The sequence below is a fragment of the Stegostoma tigrinum genome, chromosome 13 (genome assembly GCF_030684315.1).
Source record: "Stegostoma tigrinum isolate sSteTig4 chromosome 13, sSteTig4.hap1, whole genome shotgun sequence".
Lineage (NCBI taxonomy): Eukaryota > Metazoa > Chordata > Chondrichthyes > Orectolobiformes > Stegostomatidae > Stegostoma > Stegostoma tigrinum.
In genome coordinates, this window is record NC_081366.1 from 11,155,209 (window position 1) to 11,172,677 (window position 17,469).

A 17,469-nucleotide genomic window follows, 5' to 3' on the forward strand; every position below is an offset into this window, starting at 1 on the left:
TTCCGTGTACGTCCATATGCTTATCCAATGACGACTTAAATGTATCTAAAGTTGGCGAATCTACTACCGTTGCAGGCAAAGCGTTCCATTCCCTTACTACTCTCTGAGTAAAGAAACTACCTCTGACATCTGTCCTATATCTTTCACCCCTCAATTTAAAGCTATGTCCCCTCGTGCTCGCCGTCACCATCCTAGGAAAAAGGCTTTCCCTATCCACCCTATCTAACCCTCTGATTATTTTATGTGTTTCAATTAAGTCACCTCTCAACCTTCTTCTCTCTGATGAAAACAGCCTCAAGTCCCTCAGCCTTTCCTCCTAAAACCTTCCCTCCATACCAGGCAACATCCTAGTAAATCTCCTCTGCACCCTTTCCAAAGCTTCCACATCCTCCTTCTAATGCGGTGACCAGAACCGTACACAATACTCCAAGTGCAGCCGCACCAGAGTTTTGTACAGCTTTACCAATAACCTCTTGGTTCCGGAACTCGATCCCTCTATTAATAAAAGCTAAAACATTGTATGCCTTCTTAACAGCCCTGTCAACCTGGGTGGCAACTTTCAAAGATCTGTGTACGTGGACACAGAGATCTCTCTGCTCATCTACACTGCTAAGAATCTTACAATTAGCCCAGTACTTTGCCTTCCGGTTACTCCTACCAAAGTGCATCACCTCACACTTGTCTGCATTAAACTCCATTTGCCACCTCTCAGCCCAGCTCTGCAGCTTATCTATGTCTCTCTGCAACCTACAGCATCCTTCGTCACTATCCACAACTCCACCGACCTTAGTGTCGTCTGCAAATTTACTAACCCATCCTCATCCAGGTCATTTACAAAAATGACAAACAGCAGTAGACCCAACACCGACCCTTGCGGGACACCACTAGTAACCGGTCTCCAGGATGAACATTTCCCATCAACTACCACCCTGGGTCTTCTTTCAGCAAGCCAATTTCCGATCCATGTATATGGTCAACGTATAAGGAATGAAGTTTGGAGTGCTTTCTTTTTGCAGAAGGTTGTTACAGCATGGTTATAATGCAGTACTAGATCCATTTTAAAAGGGATAATCCTTTAATCATAGAATCTTTCAGCACAGAAGGCCACCATTCTGTCAATCACGCCTGTGCCCTATCCTTTCAATTATAAACAAGTAATTTCCTATGAGTATTACTGTTAAATCAGTTTCTAACATCCTATCCTGATCAGTTGTCAGCGTTGTCGCCTCAAAATAAGCTGATGGGGAGTTCAAGTCCCACTTCAGAGGCTTGAGTCCATAATGCCAGCTTCACTACAGTCCTGAGAAGAGTGTCAACATTCAGATTAAAGGTCAAACTGAAACTTCAGCTTTTCCATCAAGTAGGCACTAAAGGTACTAGATTGGCTAGTTCTTTGGTGGTAAAGTGTTTTGGAATGCCCTGAGCTAGTACAAGCTGGTACAAAGAATGAAATTTCTTTACAAAACAACATCATGGCTCCATTTCAAATAAAAAGTGGGAGAGTGTGTTCTCAAGGGCTTATCAAATGCAGTGATGACAATTTGCCAACAGCGGGATGATGGTATAGAGTCAAAGCACAAGATATTCAGGCCATCATTCTTGTGCCAGATCTTTGAAAGAAATTATTCCCAATGTTGTATTGTTTACCCGTGGCCCTACAATGTTCCTTTCTCAATTGTCCCTACAATGTTTCACTACTGAAACTGCTTCCATTCCCCTTCTAGGACAATTCTCTAACTAGCTCTCCTCCCCAACCCCGGCCCCTTGACAGATCTTTTACTAATTACCTTACATGTGCAATATCTGGTAACTGACATTTTTGTCCATAATCAACTTCTCCCCACCACAGGCCTTCCTAAAGCGGAGTCAGGCTTCCATGTGCAGCCAGCAGCTGAGTTTTTAGGCTATAATGGCTGCCCTGGAGTTCTAACCAAGTTACAACAGTTGTGCTTCCCCGTCTAATAGTCCCTGCTCTCTCAAATTTCCCAGCTTCCCCACTCAGAGGTTAGAACAATACAATTCAATTTTCAAGCCTTAAAAGTGGACCATTGTGGGAAGTGTTTAGGATGTGCCGCCCTATCAACTGCACCAAGTCTTCATTCCCTATCAAGTTACAGTTGTATCGGCATTCGAGTAGAGGTGGTGTAGGAAATATTTAATGGGTGGTGTTACAAAGTTACAAATTATTTACAGCACAGGATGCAACTATACAGGCTCAAATTCTTGACAACATTTAAATTCCATACTGGCTTCATCCCAACCCCCCCCCCCCCAGAATATTGTCCAATCATAAAGGAGGAGAAACTGGTTCCAGTGGCACAGGCAAAGGACAAAGATCTAAGATAACTGAAAGAATTATACTAATAGGTTCATGTCACAAAAGAGGAGAAAAACAAAAACTTTTCTGAAGAAGGGTCCAGGCCCGAAACGTCAGCCTTCCTGCTCCTCTGATGCTGCTTGGCCTGCTGTGTTCATTCAGCTCTACACCTTGTTATATCAGAAAAACAAGGCAGTGGTTTTGTCATGCAGCAAGTTGTGATGCAAATACACTGTTGAAATGATGCTCAGGATGACATCAAATCAATTGTAACTTTCAAAAGTAAACTGGATAAACTTGTTAGGACTCTACAATAGCCGCTGCAGCTGAAGAGCTCATGTCAGCAAAATGTTAGCTCTTGATCCCACAAGCAGGTCTGATGTCACTTGAGGGAACCTTGTAATGGGGAGAAGTTGTGTAAGGGCAAAAATATCAGTTACCAGATATTCCACATTTAAGTAAGTAAACCTGTTTTCTCTAGAATTTACACGGTTATGGAGAGATCTGATCAAAGTCTTTCAGATATTAACATGAATAGACAGAACAGATAAACTATTTCCACTAGTTGGGGATTCTAGAACTAGGAGGCACAGTCTGAAAATAAGAGCCAGGCTGTTCAAGAAAGATATTAGGAAGCACTTCTACACACAAAGGGTGGTAGAGGTTCGGAATAGTCTCCCTCAAACAGCAGTTAATCTGGATCCGTCATTAATTTTAAATCTGAAGTAGTTAAATTTTTGTATATAGCAAATAGTATATTTGCTTATAATGGTATAAGCCACAGAGTAGCAATGATCTTACTGAATGGTGGAACAGGCTTGAGGGGCTGAATAGCATACACCTGTTCCACGGGTAAGTACTTAAAGGGGAAAGCATCTGCTGGTTATAGTGCAGGAATGAGGAAACAGGACCAGGCTGGACAGCTCAAACAGTTTGCAATGGCGTGATGGGCTGAATGACCTTCTTTCCTGTGCTGGAGAATCGACAGGGAATTTGATTCATTTCCCTAAAGCTCATCCAAATTCATTAAGTTGAAATAAACATGTTTAAAAGTTTTAATATAAAAATTAATATTGTAATCATTTGTTTAAGTAAAGAACATGTTTGTACAAGAGTTAGAGAAGTCAATTAAGTTTGAACAAGATGCATTTTAAAAGATGTATATAAGCAGATTATAACTTCAAAATTAAAGTCATGAAGTTTGAAACGTTTTGAGTTCAATAAGTCAAAGGCATCTAGTTTCAATAACCTATAAATTCAGCAAGTTCAAATGGCAAATGAGACTATTTTAAGCTTAATGGTTTTATCAAAATTTCAATAAGTTATAAAACGTTAAAACAGTGCCTAAAGAGTTAAAACAGTGCCTAAAGAGTTAAAACAGTGCCTAAAGAGTTAAAACAGTGCCTAAAGAGTTAAAACAGTGCCTAAAGAGTTAGAGAGTTAAAACAGTGTGAAGCTCTAACTAATTTTCAGGAAATTAAATCTGAACAAGGTAAAAATACATTAACTTTGAATGACAAGTTATGAAAGCTATTAGGTTTGATTAAGTTATAAAAGTATCAGGATTGTAACATGTTCTAAGAACTTACTAATTAGTTGAAGAATATTAGATTTCAATAGTTTAAGTCGTTATAGTTGAACATGTAGATACATCAAGTTTGATCGACAATTTATGAAGTTAAATTTGATTAGCAAAGTTTTAAACATTGGAATTCGAATAATTTAAAGCTATTAACTAGGGCAGAGTTGTGAAAAAATTAAGTTTCGTTAACTATTTTCCAGGACATTAAGTTTGAACAAGTTACACAAAGATGTTGAGCAGTGAGCCGGGGCACTTACCGCCTGCAGCGTGCTTGTTCTGCTTTGATCCCCGCTCGCAGCTCCTGGAGGAGAGTCCACATTGCTGGTTGCGGCCCCGGGGTTGCTGCTCCTGAAGCCGACCTGCGAGTCTTGCTGCACGGCTGTAGTAGGAGGCGGTGGTGGCGGAGGCTGAGGCTGGGGAGGCCGCTGCTTGCCGGCCCGCTTGTTCTTCGCCTGTAGGCAGCGCTGGTGGAGGGCCAGGCTGTGCTGGCGCTCTAGGTCCAGGCGCTCGGCCGAGGCCCGCTGGTAGCGCGCCTCGCAGGCCGTGTGGTGCCGGCGGCACAGCTCGATCCGCTTACGGAGCCGCTCAACCACGGCGCTGTGCCGCGGCAACACGAACTCGGCCATGGCGGCGGTTGTCTTCAAGACTTTACCCCTCTCTCCCCCTCAGAAAGCCGGAGGGAGGAGGGGAAAGCCACTCGTCAACAGCCGCCTTCAGATTCAGGAAGCACGGAGTCAACGGGAAAACTCTTCGCTTAGACACTTCTCCATTTTCTTTTTTTTTATTTTTGTTTTACCTCAGACCATCATCGACGGACGGACAACCGATCATGAAAGTGATTGACGGGCCTTGGCAACCAGTCACAGAGGGAGGGGGCGGTGCCACCTCATGATTGCTGTGCCCCTGAGCCAATGACCGGCTAGAAAGGTGGGCTCCCATGCTTTGATTGACGCACCTTCAGCCCGATCAGACGAGAGAGACTGTGAGTCACGACCTATCGGTTACGGGGTAGTGAACGGACACCGCCTACTTCCACTGACTGACGGTCGGTTTAACCACTCCGAAGTAGATTGTCAGATAATCACCAATCAGTTAGTGGTAGGCGGGCGAATATTTCAGTATTATCCAATGGCGATGTGGCAGCCACGCTTGATGGACGTGCCATTGCACCAACCCGAAATCAAAGTTTTCAAATCTAGATGAAACAGCATCCAATTACAGAGGGGAGGTGTACACTTCCACTCCCTGGGAGAGTAAGGGAGGTGAAGTTTGTTTCATCTCTCTCTCTCTCTCTCTCAAGGCTCCTTATTCGACTTAACAGCAATCTAGATCTATGACAAAAAAATGCTGGCCATTTATTTTTATGAGCAACATGCTTGAGGGTCACTTGACGGTAAGTGAAGTCGAACCCATGAACTGGACTAGTGTTTGTAAAATAAAGAGAATTCCATTTCTAGTATTAAACTTTTTCGTACCAAAAAAAAATCAAAATCCCCACCCCTTTCCTCCAAAGGGAGGAAAAAAAATGGGAATTTGGATGAATTCGGCCCTGACTTGATTGACGGGGGCACAAGGTCACATCTGTGCCCAATGCATGCTGGGAAATGTAGTTTAGCTAATAACACAGGTTATGGAGACAAGATACATTCTTAAACTTTGCACCTAAAATCTTAGGCTAGTTTTGAACTGTAAAGGAGGATGGCAATGGAACTTTTGCAGGGTAAAAGAATGAACACAGAACAGCTGAAACGTGAGGAACATTCGAGGCAAAGATAATAAAACCAACTCAATACTGGAAAAAAACCAGCAGCTCTAGCAGCATTGAGAGAGTGTGTGCGCGCGTGTTCAGAACAAGTCCAGTACTAATTAACTCTGAAGTCATCGTACTTGACTTGCTATGGTTAGTTTTCTCTCTCTCACGCTAGCCCCTTCTCTGCTTATCTCAGATGTCCAGCAATGTTTTGCTTGTGATCTTGACTTTTACAAATAAAGGCTTAGACTTAGTCATAACACAGCACAGTACAGGCCCTTCGGCACTCATGGTTGCACTGACCTGTAAAACCAATTTGAAGCACATCTAATCTACACTTTTCCATTGTCATATGTTTATTAAATGACCATTTAAATGTCCTTCAAGTTAGCAAGTCTACTACTGTTGCAGGCATTGCCCTTACTTCTGGAGTAAAGAACCTATATCTGACATCTGTCCTATAATCGCTCACCCCTCAATTTAAAGCTATGTCCCCCTCTTGCTAGCCATCAGCATCCAAGGAAAAAGGGTGGACAGTGAAAACCTACCTAATCCTCTGATCATCTTGTGTGTCTCTATTAAGTCACCTCAAATCTAACAAAAACAGCCTCAAGTCCCTCAGCCTTTCCTCATAAGACCTTCCCTCCATGTCGGGCAACATCCTGGTAAATCCCCTCTGCACCCTTTCCACTGCTTCCACATCCTTCCTATAATGCAGCAACCAGAAGTGTACGCAATATTCCAAGTGCACCTGCACCAGAGTTTTGTACAGCTGCAACATGACCTCATGACTCCAAAACACAAATCCCTCTACCAATAAAACCTAATACGCTCTATACCTTCCTAACAACCCTATCAACCTGGGTGGCAACTTTCAGGGATCCATGCACATGGACACAGGTCTCTCTGCTCATCCACACCACCAAGAATCTTATCATTAGGCCAGTACTCGATTCCTGAATTGCCTCACACTTTTCCACATCAAACTCCATTTGCCACATCTCAGCCCATCTCTGCAGCTTATCTACGTCCCTCTAACCTGCAAATTCCTTTCACACTATCCACAACTCAGACTTCAGTGTCATCCGCAAATTTACTAACCCATCCTTCTAAACCCCTATCCAGGTAATTTAAATCAAAATGACAAACAGCAGTGGCCCCAAAACAGCTCCTTGCGATACACCACTAGTAACTGAACTCCAGGATGAACATTTCCCATCAACCACCACCCTGTCTTCTTCCAGCTAGCCAATTTCTGATCCAAACCACTAAAATCACCCTCAATCCCATGCCTCTATTTTCTACAATAGCCTACCATGGGGAACCTTATCAAAACACTTTACTGTAATCCATATACACCATACCAACCACTTTACCCTCATCCACTTGTTTGGTCACCTTCTCAAAAGAACTTTTAAGTTTTGTGAGGCACGACCTACCCTTCACAAAACCATGTTGACTATCCTTAATCAAATTATTCTCTTCGATGATTATAAATCCTCTCTCCCATAATCCCTTCCAACACATTACCCACAACCAAAGCAAGGCTCACTGGTCTATAATTACCAGGATTGTCTCTACTCGCCTTCTTGAACAAGGGGACAATATTTGCTATCCTCCAGTCTTCTGGCATGATTCCTGTAGACAATGACGACAAAGATCAAAGCCAAAGGCTCTTCAATCTCATCCCTAGCTTCCATCCTGTTTTTAGAGGTCCCACCTACCCCAGAATGAGCCTCAAGTATCCAGGTATCTGAATAGTTCCCTCCTGCACCATCCCTGTAGCCACATGTTCAACTGCTCTCTCCCTATTCCTCACCTTGCTAGCATATGGCACAGAGATCAAACCAGAGATAACAACTTGGTTCTCACTAAGCTTCCACCCTAGCTCCCCGAATTTTGGCCTTACATCCCCATCCCTTTTCCTAACTGTCATTGGTGCTTATGTGGACCATGACTTGGGGCTGCTCCCCCTCCCCCTTAAGGATCCCAAAAACAGACACCACAGTCCTTGGCACCTGGGAGGGAACACCAACCACGAGTGTCTCTCGTTCCCACAGAATCTGTTTCCCCCTAACTATGGAATCCCCAATGACTAATGCTCTCCTCCTCTCCCCACCTTCCCTTCTGAGCAACAGGGACAGACTCTGTGCCAGAGATCTGTACCCCATGACTTACCCCTGTTAAGTCGTCCCCAACAGTATCCAAAACAATACACTTGTTATTGAGGGGTTGGGCCACAGGGGATCCTTGCACTGTCTGCCTGTTCCCTTTCCATCCCCTGACTGTAATCCATCTACCTTTTTCCCTGTGTCTGAGGTGTGCCTACCTCCCTGGAATATTCTCATCCAAGCTCTTGCACAAAAAAAAATTGACAATAATATTTCCAAGGCTAGGAGACTTCACTTTCTTAGGTAGATTAAACATTAGGTTGCATGTTCTCCTTTTAGGAGAGAAGGTGAAGTAACAAGATAATGGAACTATTTGAACTAATGAAGGAATATTAGAGGGGAAAAAAAGGAGTGAAACTATTTCCAATCACATGCAAAATCTGATATTCCACTTGTGACAGCTGAGACAAAGATCCCATGGCACTCTTGGGATCTCAGCAAAAAAAAATCATTTTTTGTGTCATTATTATTGACACCCTGCTGTGCAAAAATTGCTTATCACAATCCTAGCATTATAAATGTGGCCACAATTCAAGAGATAGTCACTGACTATGTTTCTACTTTGCAATTTGGAAGTGGTGTTCCTGCAAGATGTGACATAAATAGGTTTGTTCATTTTAAAATGCCTCAAAAACACAAAATTGAACTAATTCACAGCTAACTGGTTGTTCCCTATAATCTATTCTCAGTAATCTTGGATTAAATGACACTCAACCACTTCTCTCAAGTCGTCCAGTCCTCCATTCGTTTTCCTCTTCAATAACTCAGGGCCCTAACAAATGTATGGACCACTCTCGTGGCCTCACACTGTAGGCTGCAATCTGGTTTGTGCTTGGGATTACCAGAGTGCTGTAGGTTGTCATCGACGGTGTACGTAGCTGCCTTCCAAGCAGAAGACCTGGGTTTGATACTGGTCATTTACAACTTTCTCTAACCCAAAACTTCTTGCATGCCTCTAGGTCAGATTTGCCTATAACTAGATTTAAAAGGGGTCTTGTGGTGCAACGGTCATGACCCTACTTCTGAACCAGGGAGCCCAAGTTCAAGTCCCACCTTTAACGTCACAACATCTTTGAACAGGTTGATAAATAAAATCTACACAGGATTCCAGACCCCATAAAGTGATATTTCAGAAGTACCTTTAGTTCAAGTCATAAATCACACTTGCTGCAAAGGTATAAAATAACATTCCAAACAGGTTCATTAGAAAATATTTATAACAAGTGGTTACAAGGCAGGGAGTATAGTGGTTATGTCACTGCACAGGTAATCCAGAACTTGAGGCTAATATTTTGGATGTAGGGTCTCAAGCTCCCAACATCTTAGATGGTGAAATTTTACTTAGGCGAGGAGGCCCAGATTCAAGTCCCACTGCATCTGCAGTGGTGTTGCGAACAGACAGCCGAGGCCTCCTGGAGTGAGAGATAAGCAGAGGACTCAGACTGAACTTTTAACTTATTTCTTAATTGAAACTAGGAAAGTAAAGGAAGACCTTAATGTTAAAACCAATACCTTTATTTTTCTACTCATTCTGTGAATAAATGCTTAACTTTTCCAACTCTTACTTTACCTGAGATAGCACCTTCTGTGGTAACATTATACACTTCACTATACATAAGTACACACGATAGTAAAATCTAAATTTAATCTAACAGGTTTTGAACACCATCCCTGAACAGATTGAATGAAAATACCTATAACAAGTGGCCTTCTCCTCCTTCCATATCAACACTGGATTCATATTCCACTGTTTCCTCCACCAACACCAAGGTTAATACACTCATTCTAACAGAGTTCTCCTCCCACTCAGTGTTCTCTCCACCTCCCAAGATGTTCATCCAGCAACTTCTTCACTAAAATCTCCATCCAGGTGCAAAAGGGGATTTGTTCAAGCCAATCTACCCATGACTCCAATCATTCAATATGCAGATTCCTGTCAAATCATCTGTTGTAAACTGAGTGGTCATCAAGTTCACTTATTTACATCCTAAGACTCAAATGATAAAGTAGGGAAGTCAGTAAAATGAAGAGGCTGGACATCTGTTTTAATTTTTGCTTTTTAAGTTGCAGGAAACAATTTTCACAATTTTGCATTTACATTTCTGGAAGAGAAGTACTTAAACAATTTGACCCCAGGTGGAGTCAAGTCAATGTTGTTTGACACTCCAAATTCTCTACACAAATCAGCTCTTTAAAGCTCAGGAGTATCTCTGTTGAAAGACAGGTCCTTTATGTGCTACCTACAAATCAATTGGTTAAGAGTGTGTCTAGACTACTCGAAGGTCATTCTCTGAACAGGGTGAAGACCATTTAAAAGATGGCAAAGTGAGCTTTTTTTAAACAAAACATTGAACATCAGAGCACAACATAACATTAAGTGAACATTTAATAACAGGATAAGTTAAAAATCAGTCAGCATATTTTAATAACAACTTAAATTTACTTCAGTGAAATTTTCCCCACTTGGATGTTTGGGTGAGTCTTTGACTGGCAATGGGTTGGAGCAGTATTAACTAGAATGGTCAATTTGTCACTTGAAACTTACTGATAAATCTACCAGCACAGGAACAAAGGACTTCTCTTACAACATGTTAGTATGCAAAAAGCATAATCATAGCAAAAACAAGGAATAAAATTATCTTGTTACTGTACCACTGTCAACAATTTCCTTCTGTAATTATTACTTGGACATACATTAATTGGAAAGCACCAGTGCCTGTTGATACTCTGCTACAGGCTGCAATAGCAGAAAGATGGTTTGGTTACCATTACAAACTTTCATTTCTACCACAGTTAGCTACTGCCATGGTGATTAGCACACCACCCTCAAGGGAATCAAGGTTCTTATAAAAGCTTTACATCAGGGACAGGGAAGAAAAATAACATGGTTGCGTTGCTCATCACATTCCGGAAAAGCCAGCAAGATTCTCAGCTGGGGTCCTGAGTCGACCATGGATTTTTGTTTTGTTATTCTACACAAAATCTTGAGTAGGCTCCAGAGGCTTCTTATTGCAAGCACACTGCAACTAGAAAAAGGCCACATTTGCCATATTTTCTCAACTGAAAACAAAACACATCAGTATTCCAATAAATTGTGGCAGTGCAGTGTTCCCACTTCAACTGGATTATCCCATCAAAAATGAGAGCTCACATGCAGTAACTCATTTAATAAGCTTCATCCAAAAAAAAGTTCAATAAAGCAAACAAACAAAATTGAATCAAATTAGGAAGTTAGAATATTTAGGAAGCCCAGCCAAGAGTTGTTTTTTTGGGGGGTTGGTGGGAGAAAGAGAGATGGATCAGGGGCACTGGCTACACAGTCATCCTGTCAATGTACCTTCATACACTTCTTCAAAATCAAAAATCGGTTCAACAGCAATAGCAGCAAGAAAATATTTGCGAATTCAGTGCAAGAGAACATGGCTAGCAGAAAACGTTAAGGAGCACAAAGACCACAGAGTTTGTTTTGGCAGGGCATTATGCAGCCTTCTTTGTAGATTTGTGTATGCACATCCATTTACAAGTACTGACTCTCCCACAAACCTGCCATCAAATTTATTTATATTACATATTATGGCCTTCTTGCTTGCTGTGCTAATTAGGGTTTATCCAAAAATAAAGTATAGCAGATCTATTATTTTTATCCAAAAGATTAATACCAAAAAATTTGAGGGGATCCAAATCAGTGTCTGAGGATTTGCACTGCTTTCAGAATGAGATGGTCACTTTGATTTGCACTTAGAGAGCCTTTGTCCTACACCCATTAAGGAATTATTTCAGTACACTTTTTTTTGGGAAGGCGGTGTGGGGTTGTTGAAGGGAAATTGCTCCAATCAAACTTAACCATCCAACTAAAAAAATGATTCCAATTCCAAGGTATAGCAGAACAAATCATGTACAAGTGCAATTTTACTGTCACTAGCAACACTTAAAATTATGTTTGTGAGAAAATGGGTACAAGATCTGGATGGGTTTATCTCCCAAAATACAGAGGAAAAAAATTTTAGTACAGTTTTTTTTCATGACATGAGTTACAAGAACCACCTTACTAAATTGGTTGCTTGGTTGTGGTGTCACTGAATTTGGATCTTTTTCTGTTACAGTAAAGAAAACATTAACTGGTCATTCATCTATTTGCTATTTGAGAGATGTCACTGAGGCACAGGTCTGCCCTATGACATGTAAAGAAACTGACTAAAGACAAGAGTACAATATAGTCAATGAAAATGACATCAGTTGCTATGGGATTAAATATACTCACACCTAACAGTACTACAAGATAAATACTGCAAGTTTGATAGATACTTTCAGTGCTTTCTCATTGTTGGCTCCTTCTCTAAACTCTCTTCTGCCTTGTACAGTGCTTCAAAGATTAAAGATTTCCACAAAAAGCAAACATTCAGGACAATGGAAAATAGTTCCCTTAAAAAATAAAACCCCTACACTGAGGACTGGAGTTTTATTTGATCCCTTCCTACTCAATGATGTGTAAAGTATACCTATTGTCTTGCTTTGTTTGCATAATTATCAAAGGCCCAAATGTGGAACTAAACATTTAACCAGGTAAAGCCCACACAGGCATAATTCAGAAGAAATCAACGGCTAGAGTTAAAGGTTATAATATCAGAGAATCAATGATTAAGTAATAATGTGTTCAAACTCACCATTGACATTTGGAACACATTACCATTTGAAATTAGTCATGTATTATTTGAGCAATTACAGCACACATTAGATTCCATGAGCAATAACTCCACAACCATCCAAAATATACCTCAATTCAAACTTCAAAAGGCAGTACAACAGGAAGGATTATGCTCTCAAGCTCAATCACACCCTCTTGTCAATTACTTGACCAATGGCCATGTGCATAGCTTAGCAAAAAGGTCATGCAGCTCTAAGCAAAAGCTATCAGTGCCAACACATTGCCAAGAAAAGGAGCTGCATTTGGACAGTGTGGAGAATTAGCAGAAATGTCTTTACCTTAACAACTAACCAGCTCAGCTATATAGTGAGCCAATATGAATTGAAATCATCCTGGACATGCTTGGAAAGTAATTAAAAGTTCCCATCTGCAAGCTTTCTACCCTCCCTTTGGATAAGTGAGATTCCAATGCTTGCGCGAGTCCAGTTGTGGTGCAACATTACAATTGGCCACTGACTACCATGTGCTTAAAAAAGGAAGTCAGGATTTTAAAATTATCCTATAAAACAGCATTTATTTGCAGCCATTACTATCACATCTCACTGAAAATATACAAATCAGTAGGTCAGAAAGCAAAGTGTTTTAGGATATTAGATCTGTTTCAAAAGTACACTTCAAGAGATTGCAGGGTTTTTAGTTCCTAACCAACCTAATTCTGTAAGTTTATGGGCAGGTAGGGTGCCAAAATAGACAAAGTAACATTAACAATGATATAAGTTTTTATTTCAACAGAGTCAAGGAAATAGGTATTTGGAAAAGATGAAAGAACAAAATCCACAAACAGCAAGCTGCAAAAATATCAATTTATGGGGAAAATCTTTTAGACACAAATTGTAGTAGTGAGCCAATTGGGTATCGATAGGAAGGAAGAGTGGAAAAAGTAGGAAAATTAAACCTACAGAAAAACCTAAATTGTGCTAGAGCTTTCCCCTCATCTACCTCACTGGTCATTTGCTCAGCTATCAACTTGGAAAGTGATCGTTTAAAAAAATTACTATTTCCTTTATTTAAGGCAGAAGAATGGGAGACAGCAACGTGAAAACTGCAGAGTTAGTTTGGGTGAGTATTGTTAAAAAGCTAAGTTTTTTTTGCTCCCCATGAGACACAGCAGGAAAAGTTCGAGATAAATTATGATGTACAACAGAAACTATTCCCGCTCACTTCCACACTCATTCCACCTCAAAAGAGAGCCTCAAGATAAAAAAAACTAGAAGGTTTATGACATTTTGCCAAATACAGAAATTTGTTCAATGAGTTTTGGGGAAATGATTTATTTGCCAATCCAGGAAAGTTTGTACTTAAAGCCAACAAAAGCACTGATGGTATACAGGCCCCATCCCATCAGTTTGCCTTATTTACAAGACTCGTCTTGCTTCCATGTTGGGTCTACCTACACTGAGCATTTTGACTTTAATTTAGTAAGTCTAAAATCCAATTGAAGATTACCAGGCACTAGTTTAATAATTTAAGAATTTAGAGGACTTGTACCAATGAGCAGGAATTGTTTTGCTAAATATAATATATATCTTTTATATATAAAGTACATTTCAATTTAGATTACAGTCCTTGCTGAAAATGTACAATAACCTGGTCTATTTAGTGTTTGGTCAGTATGATGTGTAGGGTTTTCTTTTGCACACAACAATTATCTCACGAAATCCTCTAAAAGTTCAACTCTGTAAATCCAGTGAAGATGGTCTCTCTTTAGAAATCGCAAGTGTTGCCCAAACAAAATTATGACAGGAAACAGCTCACTCTTCCCATTGTTTTCAATTTGTACTTGAGTCATCTTTCTTCTGCAATAAAAAGAAATCACAAATCAAAAACACAAACTCTACAGTGTTAGTTCCAAAACTTCTTTCTACACCAAGATATGGTACTGGACTAGCCACCCAGCAATACACAAAAAGGAGGTCATAAGTGATGACAAAAACTGTCAAGATCATCAAAACACTGTTTCAATAACATTCCTTTAGGGAAGGAACCCTGTGCTTTTCCCAGTTTGTGATTCCATTCCAATGCTAAACTGGTTGACTTTCCAACTCTGAAATAGAGTCATTAGTCAGTCGTAATTTGTTAAGTGTTTCAAGGTCAAGCAGGCCAAAAACCTTTTCAGATGGGTACATGGAAAAAGTGCCACCCTTGCCAGTAATACCAACCAAAAATGAATAAGGCGGCAAACCTTGTATTTTAATACCAGAAATAAAATTTAGTTATATGCCTCAAATAATTTTAGCCAAATTACTGTGGTGGATTTTCTGCTGAAATTCCACTTTTGCTACTTATCTTGAAATCCATTGGTATTCAGAAAAAAACTACTGATCGTGGTCAAACATCTCAGAAGATGAAAATCTTGCAGATTGCAAGAATCTCAACTGTGTTCCAGATCAAATCTCAGAAGTAAATCCATTGAGTTTCAAGGAGAATGCTACTCCAGGGGAGTCCACCTTCCTTTTTCAAACAAAATGATGTAAAGACATCACTGCTGTAAAGTTATCAACATGTTCTTCACTGGTTTGATGTCAACATCCAAGACTAAATGGCACACAATGGCTCCCCACCAATTGCAACTTTCATCGACTTACTTCAACCTGCTCAGCACTTGACTTCTCTGGTGCCCCTTTCTCCTTTCTCTGCTCCACCTGATCATCCTCTTCCTCCTCCCCCTCCTCCTCCTCCTCCTCCTGGTTTGCATTTTCTGTAGCATCCTCCGTATCACTCTTTTGTTTCTCTTCATCTGCAACATTATAAGTTATTGGCAAAATTAACTCAAAAAAGTAACCAGAGTAAATACAATGCATATGAGAGTGACAAAAAGTTTAAGCATCATTTTAGGTTAGGTGCTTTACAAACTTCCAACCTCAACATTGACTTCAACAACTCTAGCACCTTTCTCAGGTTTATGGTCAAAGGAGGACTTTTTGAAATGCAGTCGCTGCAAAACAGCAGATATTTCCGGCAGACCAAGATCCATTACTCAGTAATGACGACTAGATAACCTGTTTTCCTTTAAATACCGAAAGCCATTGGTTGAAGGGTAAATATTGCCCAAAGATGCCAGAAAGGAAATTCAATTCTTCAAAGCACTCAGGAATCACTCACTTGTCTTTTCTTCTCCTTCCTCCTCCTTTTTCAGCTCCTCATCCTCCTTCTGGTCTTCTTCCTCTTCCCCTTTCACATCAGGCTGTGGGGCATCAGTCTTCTTGTATTCAGCAGCAGCATCTTTCTATAAGACAAAATCAACACTTTCAATCTCTGATATCTGACAAGCATTATGTTAAATTAATTAGACCTTCATTTGCCACGTTTCAAAGCTTTAGCCACCAAGTACTGGGGAAATAGGCAAACAGGACTGGTTGCAAAATCAGACAAGCAGAGTTTTGGATGAAATTTGACAGATTATAACAGACCAACTTGAATGCGTGGGAATAGTCAAGTCAGCAAGTTACAGACACAAATAGTAAGTTTTAACAGTGAGACTAGAGAAATGGAAACCAACAGTTCTTGCTGATGCAATGGACATGTAGTCAGATGCTCATCTCAGTCAATTACATTGGAGGCTGCAAACAATTGCAGATTATTGCTGGGGAGAGGAATGGAGTTGGTAACAAACGAGTGAAACTTGGGCAAGGAGCCAAAGGAAAGGGCTTCAGTCTTTGTAAGCTGAAATTCTGTGATTTAAATATTATCCAAAATTTGATGATGGATAAGTAGTCCGATAATTTAACAGACAGTGAAGAATCAAGAAAAATGGTGGTAAATAGAGCTGGATGTTATCAGCTTACACGTGACAAAGGAATATTGTACCTTTGGATGTTGTCAAGGGACAGCACAAAGAGAAGAGAAATTGGAAAGGACCAAGGATAGATCCCTGGGCAACACCAGAGACAGAGACAATGATTCAGCACAGAGAATAAGCCATTGCAAGTGATTCTGTTCATCATTAGACAGGTATAAATGGAAGCAGTTGAATGGAGTCCCACCCAGCCAAACAAGAGTGGAGAAGAGTACAGAATATTCAGTGCAAAATGTTTCACAGTTCCAGAAGGGCAGAGAGTGTTTTCTTATGAGTGTGCCAGTGGATGTTACATGCAGCTCTGAGAAAAACCATTTTAATAAGGGGTGAAGAGATACAGATTTAGAGGCAAGATTATTCAATTTGACAGCTATTTTGTATTACAGCTGCAACTCTTCAGTTCGCCTTTCCACCCCAGGTTCCCATAAATATTGGCTTTGGTTGGGGACGGTATTCATGCATATGGTCAGTTCCTCTCATGCCCTGATTAAAGACGTTGCATTATCCAGTTCAAGGGGCTGAAGCAACAAGCCTACAAAATACAATACCCAACATCCACAGAAAGCAGGTTTAGGAAAGATGTTCCTACCTTTCCAGTACAGCAGAATACTATGACCAGGAACACAGGTAAGGCAATGATGAGGATGTAGACAATCCAAAGCCACGGGCGTTCCTCAGCTGCTGACATCAACTGTCCAACTACTCCCGACTGTAAACCAAACACACAATGTTAAAAACTAGTGAGGCTTTTATTTCCCCAAAATGCGATTAGTACTGAAATACCCAAAGAACAGATGAGATTCAACCACATTCTAGAGCCAAATTTAGGCCAGAGAGATAAGGAAGGCGGATTTCATCCCCAAAAGGACAAAGGAACTGAGAGGATTTTGACAATGATTACTTGGTCACCATTTAGTTATGTTTCTAAAAATTCCAGATATTTAAGATGGAGTTCAAATTTCACCATTTGACATGTTGGGATATAAAACCACACCCCTAGAATATCAGCCTGGGATTCTCAATCAATAGTCCAGTCTCATTAGCACTATACTGCAGGCTGCTCTTGTTCACTGCTGCCATATTAACGAATAATCACTCAGGCTATAATCCTGCTTTGTAAAAAAATTAATACCAACTTCTATGATACC

At 40.6% G+C, this 17,469-nt stretch overlaps 2 protein-coding genes across 4 annotated transcripts in view; both read right to left on the reverse strand.

Annotated features, from left to right (window-relative positions):
* maml1 (mastermind-like transcriptional coactivator 1) overlaps positions 1 to 4,742 on the reverse strand; it is a 76,240-nt gene extending 71,498 nt beyond the window's left edge. The window contains exon 1 of the mRNA XM_048543771.2: positions 4,157 to 4,742. Within this exon, the coding sequence (XP_048399728.2) occupies positions 4,157 to 4,525 (369 nt within the window). The 5' untranslated portion in view covers positions 4,526 to 4,742. The remainder of the gene's footprint in view (positions 1 to 4,156) is intronic.
* A 5,121-nt stretch (positions 4,743 to 9,863) lies between these two features.
* The window catches only part of canx (calnexin), a 46,921-nt gene continuing 39,315 nt past the window's right edge, over positions 9,864 to 17,469 (reverse strand). For all 3 annotated transcript variants that reach the window (XM_048543633.2, XM_048543632.2, XM_048543634.2), the window contains exons 12-15: positions 16,911 to 17,030; positions 15,628 to 15,751; positions 15,111 to 15,262; positions 9,864 to 14,321 (exon numbers count right to left, since the gene is read on the reverse strand). In XM_048543633.2, the coding sequence (XP_048399590.2) occupies positions 14,295 to 14,321; positions 15,111 to 15,262; positions 15,628 to 15,751; positions 16,911 to 17,030 (423 nt within the window). In that variant the 3' untranslated portion in view covers positions 9,864 to 14,294. The remainder of the gene's footprint in view (positions 14,322 to 15,110; positions 15,263 to 15,627; positions 15,752 to 16,910; positions 17,031 to 17,469) is intronic.